The 10142-nt window shown below is 39.9% G+C and overlaps 2 protein-coding genes across 2 annotated transcripts; one reads left to right on the top strand and one right to left on the bottom strand.

Annotated features, from left to right (window-relative positions):
- Window positions 1-333: 333 nt before the first annotated feature.
- Window positions 334-3202, bottom strand: tmed3 (transmembrane p24 trafficking protein 3). Its single transcript, XM_023297598.3, has 3 exons — window positions 2822-3202; window positions 2197-2442; window positions 334-1367 (listed from the first exon to the last, which is right to left on the bottom strand). Exons 1-3 carry the CDS (start codon window positions 2972-2974, stop codon window positions 1134-1136), a joined length of 633 nt encoding a protein of 210 aa, XP_023153366.1. The 5' UTR covers window positions 2975-3202; the 3' UTR covers window positions 334-1133.
- A 1755-nt stretch (window positions 3203-4957) lies between these two features.
- On the top strand, window positions 4958-9712 carry LOC111587582 (retinol dehydrogenase 13-like). Its single transcript, XM_023297597.3, has 7 exons — window positions 4958-5146; window positions 5989-6129; window positions 6820-7011; window positions 7172-7333; window positions 7419-7535; window positions 7705-7909; window positions 8191-9712. The coding sequence occupies exons 1-7, from the start codon at window positions 5071-5073 to the stop codon at window positions 8285-8287; spliced, it is 990 nt and encodes a 329-aa protein (XP_023153365.1). The 5' UTR covers window positions 4958-5070; the 3' UTR covers window positions 8288-9712.
- The last annotated feature ends 430 nt before the right edge of the window (window positions 9713-10142 follow it).

Below are 10142 nucleotides of genomic sequence, written 5' to 3'. Positions count from 1 at the left end.
TGCACAATATTTACACTAGAGGCCCCACGTTTTCACATCACACTTGTGCTAGTTGCATATTGACCCACAAGTGGCTTTTCAACTAGTGCTGACATCACAAATAATGATTGTACCTTTGAAACTTTCCCTCTTTTTTCAAGCATGGGAGTGGGGTGTACATAGGATTAGAGGAACCAAATGCTAAGCAGATCTTGAGAAACTTAATTCAGACCCAGAGTGATTAAAACATGAAGCTGAATAGGCATTACAGTGCGCATTGCCATACCAAACCTGCTAAAAATAAGAATCAAAACATGACAAATTCCTTTGTATTTGAATCTTCACCAAAACATATGGCTTCCCAGATGATTTTATTGAAAGATTTACAGATAAACAAATAGGTCTGAAAACATCACATGGTGCAAAAAAGGCTTTCACAACTGTCACTTTCCAATGTCAAATAATGTAAAACATACGAATCAAAACTAAAAATCCAATCAAACAGCATTAACATGGTGATGTGCACTTAAATTATAACAGTAAACTTTCAATGTGGTAGGCACAAGAAAAAATATTCCTTAAGGCACTTTGTATGACACAGACACAGACAAAAGAGTAAACAGAGCTTTTACAGCTAGTAACAATTTTGTACACATAAATTAAACTAGGCTAAGAATAAACATAACTGATAGCATAAAACAAATAAAACGAACATTCAGAAACAATGCCTCTTTGGTTATTATCTATGCACCACAATTTTTACTGTAATTGCTGGATATCAAGATGAAAATCCAAAATGGTCCCACTGGTAAGGCAAACTAGGCAATTTATAGGTAGAACAAACTGGTTTATGTTGTACTTCTATAAAAATATAATAAATAATCCATGACAGGTTGAAAGATGTCGATCTCATTCCTACCAAAAGTCTAAGTGGTGTTTCTTTTCAGCATGGCTTAAGAACAAAACAACACAGATGTGACAAAAGGTATTCAAGTTTTTCAGCCTCTGAGTAGGTAGTCAGAAATAGGAAAACGCCTCCTAAACTACTCCGATGTTGAAAACACTAACAAACGTGCTAATCTATCGCCAGATGCCTTTCTGTGTCACATTGGTGAGCTTCCACCTGTGTTTCTTACAATCGAGACCATGAGTTCTTAAGTGGCGGCCAACACAGAGCCTTTCTTATCAGCAAAGAAGCTCCTGAGCATCATGACTTGACCGATGCCGATGACAAAAAGCAGGACGGTTTCTCCGATGGACCAGTAGGTGACCCGCTCCAGGAGGTGCTCTGCTTTCGTGCGGTCGTGCGCCTCTCTTAACCTGTACCATGTCTGTGAGTCAGCCACCACCTTCAAGATCTCATGAATGGCGACGCAGGACGACTCCAACTAAAAGTACAGAAAAATCAACACAATTTAAAGAAGAGCACAGTAATGACCGAGGGAAGACATATGAAAGCACACAGTTAAATTCTCCAGACTGGTCCTGAACAGATTCACTTGAATTTCATACACCTTCCCCAACAATCTCAGGACTTAATGTTAAAATAGAATGTGAACATACTCTGTATATTGCATAAAATAGCGTACACTTGGGAATTACAAATGTAGTGTGTGCAGACTATGTGTGATGTTTTACTGTTTTTTACAAGCTGCAAGTATGTCAAACCTAGAAGCTTCAGTGTTTCTGAAACAAAAATCAACATTTTACCTTCAGTTTGTGCAAAGCGAAAGGGGATGTCAACACATTTGAATTTCTGGTGTATTGTAGGATGACGAGATCATATTAAAATGTTTGCAAATAGTATTTCATTATGACCATATTCAGTACACTTCTGGCGCCACCCAGTGGACTTTATATAAACTGTCCCATCACTAAAACCATCCTAATAATAATGTAACCACAACAGTTTTGCTGACTTTGCCATTGCCTCGACAGCTGATTATTCAGCCTGACTTACCAAATAGAACAATATTGTTACTAATATTTTTGCTAGAGTCACTCTTTGAACTGGTTCATGAAGTGAATGTGAAAATATGCACTGTGGTTGCCTTTTTTTGGTCCTGTTTCTATACATTTTCTATCTGCCTGCCTTCGCCTTCTGAACACTGGTTTGCTTCAGTTTGCTGAAACCCAGCTGAGTGACAGGCACAGTCTGGCCCTTCAAATGTGTGCACTGCAGCAGACAGATGTTGAGCAGTTGTTCCTCAGACTTACCTGAGTCAGCGCCGTACTTCTCGTCATGCTCTGTAGAAGCGGTTCTTCATCTCCGTGGCGGAAGTCCAGATACACTACTTTATGCGTGAAAGTGGAGAACTCATTGCTGAAGCAGACCTTGTACTCTCCCTTCATGGTGGTGGTGTGAGAGAAGCTGTCATACTGCTTCTTCTTCTCATTATACAGGACGTTGTTCTGAGGGTCGGTCACAAAACAGTCCACATCGTAGTTTCCTCCTGCAATGACCTAATAGCAAAGAAAAGAAAAAAAAAACCACATTGGTCAGTATGGATACAAAGATAGTTGTAACACTGTAACATGCTGCATGTTGCTTTGTGTTACCATATGGACTTTGCAAGGAGGAACTGATTGACTGTGCAGTTGGGTAACACTGAGTCTGAATCTAAACAGACTTTGTTTCTACATCTAACTGTGATATTAACTTGCAGTTGATGGAATTAAGTTACCTAATGGCCACTAAAACAGGTACTTTGAACTTTTATGTATACACGGTCTTCCTTTCTGAGAAATATGAGACAGAAAACACTCAAATTACAAGTTCCCACCCACAGAATGACTGGTAGCATCTCGTCAACACACAATGGTGAAGTTTTCAGAGACTTACTTGGAAGTCTATGTCAAACTTGACGTCTTTCTCTAATTCTTCGTAGAAACACTGCTTGTCGTTGTCAGGGAGCTCAAATGAGAGTTCAGTCCCAAACACCACACAGACATGCAGCAGCAGCAACAGCAGACAGCTCAGTCCCAGCTGCAGCATGGTGGAGCAGAAACAAAGTGCACGAAGCTGCAGACTCTTCTCTGATGATGACAGTTTTGTAGCTCTGACGTGGCGCGAACACAAACACCTTCCGGGGCAGGTTTGTTTATCATTTGGTTAAAAAAAAAAAAAGAAAGAAAGAAAGAACGAAAATAGACCGATGCTGTCAGACGTAAAACTCATTCAACAAGACCAAGAGCAGCCTCATAACGTAACACGAACTATTTGAGAACCAGGTAAAGCCATGAACAGACAAAGTTACTGCGGCAGCTCTCATTGTGAGCTGAACCAATCACACAGCAGCAGCTGTCAAGCGGTTTAGTTTCAAAATAAAAGCACGAGTAAGTCACAGCATTTCTTCTGTTGGGCTACAAAAGTTACAGAATTGAGCAACATGTACATTGACCTTAATGTGAATGTAAATGTTTGTATTTTGCAGAATATATAGAAGTATTACGTGAAATTATACTTTAGGCAAAAAATATACTGACTCAAAAGTAAAAAAAACTATGCCATGTGGCTACAGTCAAAGTTTTATGATGGCACTGAACTGATGGCCGGTCCAGATGGATTTATTGTAACGTCTTTACATGCTGTTAATTTGTTCAATTTGTAAAACTATACCATATGTTATAAATTGATATTTTACATGCTGTCTTGTTTTGAAAACCACAGTGAAACATCATAAATGAGACAGATATTAAGCCCCAGGTAGTGAAGATTTCATGAACTTCTTCACAAATAAAGTTTTGAATATTAGACAAAAAATCCTGAACATGTCTTTAGGTGCAGTGGCTCTGGAAGCGTCCATAACACCAGATTTATACTTGGACTGCTTCTCTGCTGGAAATCTCTCAGTGCTCATGTGGTACACTCCTCTAAACCAGCAACATGTTTGTTAGACCCCATCCCCACTACATTTTTCAATAACATTTTTTCCTGTAATCGACACTGCTGTATTAAATATTAACTTATCTTTACTAACAGGGTACATACTGCAGGCTTTTAAAGTTGCTGTAATAAAGCCACTTCTCAAAAAACCTCCTCTGGATCAAGGTGTTTTAGCCTGCTATAGGCCCATATCCAGCCTCCCTTTTATTGCTAAAATTCTTGAAAAGGTTGTTGCTGCCAATTATGTTTTTATCTGTATATAAATGTTTCGTGCGAAGAGTTTCAGTCACGATTCAGATTACTTCATAGTACAGAAAGAGCACTGGTGAAGGCCACCAATGATCTAATAGTTCAGACAGTGGACTAGTTTCTACACTTCTACTGGATCTCAGTGCTGCATTGGACACAGGTTGATCACAGCATCTTATTACAGAGACTGGAACATGTTACTGGGATTAAAGGAACTGCACTAAGCTGGTTTAAATCATATTTTACATAGAGATTCCAGTTTATATCCAACCTCCCTTGTATTTCTAAAATTCCTGAAAAAGTTGTTGCTGCCAATTATGTGATTATCTGCATATAAATGGTTTGTCCGAAGAGTTTCAGTCTGGATTTAGAATACATCATAGTACAGAAACAGCACTGGTGCATGTCGCCAATGATCCTCTAATAGTTTCAGACAGTGGACTAGTTTCTACACTTCTACTGGATCTCAGTGCTGCATTTGACACAGTTGAACACAGCATCTTATTGCAGAGACTGGAACATGTTTTTGAGATGAAAGGAGCTACACTAAATTGGTTTAAATCATATTTAACAGACAGATTCCAGTTTGTTCATGTTAATGATGATTCTTTCACCCACACTAGAGTTAGTAATGGAGTTCCACAAGGTTCTGTGTTAGAACCAATAGTCAGAGAGTGTGATTTTAGTTCACATCCCCAAATTACAAATTTATTATCAGGCATAAGGTAAGCCATTAACAGAGCAGTGATGTTGTACATCAGTTGCTATGACAACAAAACTGACTCTTTAAACAGGACTCTTATTCTGAAAAACCAGTGCAGTACGTAATCGTTACAAAGTTCAAGACCTATTTGCGTGGGTTTTTCCTCTATTGCGGAAGAGTCCATGTAAACGGACTGAGATTACAAATTAAACTTTTCAATAATATTCGGTTAAGTTTGCGACTATCCTGAAATATGCCGAACTACGCAGATGGTCTCCAGGAATTTGTAGAGAACCATGTGATTGCTCTCATAGTTACCTTTGTTGCAGGTAATCTATACTTCCCCCTCCCCCCATGTATCCTATGTGTGTGAAATGTCAGTGTAGGAAACTTACATTCTGCTCCTCAGAATGAACAGCGATTAACAGTCATGCAGAAAATTATATTTCAGGTCATTTGTTGAATCACAAAGGTAATTGTTATTGCCACTCATAGTTGTGAATATTTAAAACTATCAGTGGAATAAAGCATTATAGACACTGATCATCTTTTTGGACCTAAATCCGCATCTGAATTTTCGGTGCCTCCACTGAATATCATATTTTCTTGCTAGGGAATTTGTTTTACTCAGCTTTTTCTGTCACATTACCAAGATGTTATGGTTTGGATCAAAATGGCCACAGCAAAAGGAGAGACACAACAAGTATCACAATTAAAGCATGAGTTTATTAATTTAAATCAAACCAAATTAAAGCCGTATCAGCATGGGGTTGTGAGAATCAGGAAAGTCAGTGTTGTGTGTGTGTGTGTGGTGCATGTGTGAATAATGTCTGTGCAGGTGTTGTAAGGTACATACCAACTCCCAAAAGAACTAAACCATCATAGCTAGACCTGGATGTTTGGCACCTGCAGAGGAATGCAGACAGAATGACTAGAATGCAGCCAGCTTTTCAGTAATCTGGGAACACATTTGGGCCTACAGGTGCTGCTGGTTACATTAAGCAGCCACTCACAGAGCCAATAGAGACAAACTGCTAGAGCCGCCCTCAAGATGACCTCAAAGGTCATCACAAAGAATCAAGAAAATTCATGACACATGTTAGGAATAAATGTCATGACAGGAATGAGAAACCATCTTCCTGTTGTTAATGATGTTTTCTCTTTCTGTCAGGGGTCGGTGTGCTGGCCCTGCGTAGGTGGATGGCAGGGGGAGTGTGTCGGAGCAAGGCTAGGCTTGATGGTAAAACAGTCCTTATCACAGGAGCCAACACTGGGATTGGGAAGGAGACGGCCCTGGATATGGCTCAGAGAGGTGAGCACCTCCCCATGAGGAGAGCAGGACGGTTTCTGCTGCTGTTGTGACACATGCATGACATAATTACTGGAATATTTTCTGTAAGTTTTTGTTGTGCTGTTATGTGTAGCAGGCTGCACAGTGGCTTGGTGGTTAGCACTTTGGCCTTGCAGCTAGAAAATCCCTGGTTCACGTCCAGGCCTTCCCGGAGTCTTTCTGCATGGAGTTTGCATGTTCTCCCTGTGCATGTGTGGGTTTTCCTTCCTCCCACAGTCCAAAAACATGCTCAGGTTAATTGGTAACTCTAAATTGTCCGTAGGTATGAATGTGAATGTGATTGTTTGTCCGCGACTTGTCCACAGTGTTCCCTGCCTTCGCCCAAAGTCAGCTCCGAAAACGCCAACCACCCTCCGCGACCCTAGTGAGGATTAAGCAGTGTATAGATAACGGATGGATGGATGCTATGTGTAGCACTTTCAAATTTAAATTTGAACCAAATCTCATGAAGTAAACACTGTAAATACAACTCAAATTGGCACAAAAGGGCACAAATTGAAATATAAAGTTATATGCATCAACAAATGTAATGCAAAGAACACAAATTAACCTTCAAGTGGCTGTTATCTTGACTGGTATTGCAGTAGCACTTCCTGCAGTGTTAACACATGAATATAAATTACATTTATAATGTTTCCTATTTTTGTCCAGGGGCCAGAGTGATTCTAGCCTGCAGGGACATGACCAGAGCCCGCATTGCAGCAGATGAAATTCGACAGCGGAGCGGGAACGGTAATGTGGTGGTAAAGAAACTGGACCTTGCCTCGCTGCAGTCTGTCAGAGACCTGGTCAAAGATGTCCAGGAGAACGAGGCGCGCTTGGACATCCTCATTAACAATGCAGGTAATTCACAGTGGTCCTGCCTCAGTCAGCAGCAGCTACTGTTTTTTCCTCTGCAGGACATTCAGATGTTTAGGAGGGCAGAATAAATGCATTCGTTTGGGATCAACTGGCTGTAGGTTTTAATGTAGATTGACTGTTTCTTTTCTTTGGTTATTTTTAGGTATTATGATGTGTCCTAAGTGGGAGACTGAAGATGGCTTTGAAATGCAGTTTGGTGTCAACCACCTGGGACATTTTCTCCTCACCAACTGCCTGCTTGACCTCCTGAAGAAGTCAACTCCAAGTCGCATTGTCATTGTTTCTAGTGTGGCACACCAGAAAGGTGAAAGATTTTCTTTGTTTTGTCTTTTTTTTAGATTTTAGAACACATTGATGATTCTAGTCACTAAAAATACACTTTCTTGCAGGTCGTATACACTTTGATGATATCAACCTTGATAAAAGCTACAATCCTGAAAAGAGCTACCGTCAAAGCAAGCTAGCTAATATTCTCTTCTGCAGAGAGCTGGCTGCAAGACTGCAAGGTAGAGCCCAATAAATATGAAATCTCTGAATACAGCATTGTTTAAATGTACACATGTAATGCATATTATTAACCATTTTTCCCTCATGTTCATGTTTTGTTTGTGTTCCTCATGATAGTGCTTTCATTCATTGGAAGTAACACTTGATTTAATGGATGTCTCTCATTAGGCACCGGCGTGACAGTGTACAGTCTTCATCCTGGGGTCATCCGCACAGAGTTAGGACGACATTTTCTCCCTACTGTACCTTTATGGAAGAAGATGATATTTTTGCCCCTTTTATTGCTGATCAAAAGTCCCTGGGAAGGAGCCCAAACCACCATCTACTGTGCTGTAGATGAGAGCCAGGCAAACGTCAGCGGTCTCTACTACAGGCAAGTGAATCTGAATGTGATTAGTCATTATATTAACTGGAATTTCTAATGTTTCACCTTTATGACAGTAAATAGTCCCTTCATTTTATTGACCTGGGTGGAAAAAGTGGATGAGTAGAATTCTTATTGCAGCATATCATCTTGTTCATTTAATATTAACTGAGATTGAGATAAACCAGTTTCTAGTAATCCATTAACAAGTTTACTACATCAGACATGATTTTGGTAACACTGTGTCAGACTCTTCATGATGTTTCCCCCCCTTTCATTTCTTTCACCAGTGACTGTGCCCTCAAACAGCCGAGACCACAGGCCTTGGATGATGCTGCAGCCAAGAAGCTGTGGGACCTCAGTGCTTCCATGGTTGGTCTGGCTTAAACACAGCAGCCTGATGTGCATTTATCAGCTCTTTCTCTGATCTCATAGACGCGAATATTTTGCACTACAAAAATTTGCACTATTTCTTCTAGGTACCAAATAAAGGTATTTTTCAGGGCCGATCCTGATGTTGATTATTCCGGTCATGATGATAATTGACATTTAAAAGTGATTTTCTTACTGTGACATCAATTGATCGAGACTGGACAGTTTGTCTCCTCATCTCCTGAAGTTACGTCTGCTGTTTTTGTTAATATTCGACTGTTCTATCATTTTTATTGCCCACTAAGGCCATTATCTGCAAAATATAATACTACCATTTTGTATGATTTTTCCAGACTCTATTTCAGGATGATCTGTGGGTGCTTCCTTAATTAGCTGCTAGCCATTAGCATAGCCTTAGCCACTGTGAAAGCAGCTCATGTCCTGGTTTGTGGTGATGGCCGTGCTTCTTGCTCTGTTTCTGAAGGTTGTGTCTTTGCTGTTTCAGACGTGTCTCCCAGTTAGAGCAGACTGTTAGTCAGTCTTACTTTGAAAAGACAGTACTTACAAGTAGTGTTAGCTGCAGGCTAAGAGGTACAGAAAACCTCTTCTTCCATCAATACCCACCTCACTAACCACAAACCTCTCACAGTAGATGGAAAATTTAGCCTTAATCTAGCACTATCAGCAAAATAAATGGTGGTTGTACTGACACCAACAAGTAAATTTTCATGCATTTTTCATGTACTGAGGAAAATGAGCATGCTTGTTTAAGACTGTGATGTTTATGTTTATATTATATCTTCGAGAACATCAGCTAATTCATCTCTGAAACACAGCTCCACTATTTCATTGGAGCTGCTCCATTCAGCAGATATGCTCATCCGTCCCTGTCTGTAAACAGTAGCTTTTAGTGTTGGTTGGCTATTGCTCATGATGTGTAGCCAATCAGATAGTGCTGAGTAAAAGGAGCACATTTACTTTATGTTGTTACTTTATGTTGTCAGTAATCTCTTAATAATCTCCACCAAGGCTGCTCAGTCGTATGATTTCTGATGGCTTAAATCTTCAAAAAATTTGTGTATCCAGACTATAAGCCACATCAGTGCCAAAATATAATCAGCTGGTCCTTTTGTCATTTCTGACCTTGCCTGAAAATCTCATCCTTATCCGTTATTCCATTTTTGAGTAATGTTGCTAACAGAGAGACAGACAACCCAATGCCGATCATCACATAACTCCACTGAGGCTCAGCCTCCTTGGCGGAGTAACAAAGTTGGAAAAATTCCAGATATTGGACCTGATAATCAGCTAGAAGATCCCTGATTTGTTCAAATAAGGTATATTTCTTTATCCTCATGTTTGTACATTTTATAATTTGTGGTTAATTGTATACTTCTGCTATACTTCTATATCCATATTAAAACAAGGTTTGCTGATAAATCTACTGTTTTGGCTGAATGTTCACATTTTAACCACCAACTTCATGACGTTGGTTTTTGATGTGGAAAAACTAAAATGCTTGTGGGCCAGACAGCCTCTGTCACCTTTTCAGCAACTTCTACTTAATTACCGCGAAAATAACGTGTTAAAAATAATAACGCAATTAATTGTACCCTCCTCAGTTCCCTCATTTCTGGCACACCGGTAACTCTGATGAACACTCCAGCCCAGTAGGTGGCGGTAATGAACCTGAAGTCGGTTTGTAGCCATGAAGAAGAAGCACAGGAAGCACTGAGTGAAGTCAGGCACTGGTGAACAGTGAAGGAAGAACAGATTTAGCTTGTTGGGCAGAAAGTTTCCTTTTAAAAATTTTCCCAATGGCAGCTTGGATAAAAGCCTGGTTGTGTGCAAATTATACAACAAAGAGTTT

The sequence above is a fragment of the Amphiprion ocellaris genome, chromosome 1 (genome assembly GCF_022539595.1).
Source record: "Amphiprion ocellaris isolate individual 3 ecotype Okinawa chromosome 1, ASM2253959v1, whole genome shotgun sequence".
NCBI lineage: Eukaryota > Metazoa > Chordata > Actinopteri > Pomacentridae > Amphiprion > Amphiprion ocellaris.
Note: the sequence above shows the minus strand (reverse complement) of the source record. Positions and strands in the feature narration are given on the sequence as shown.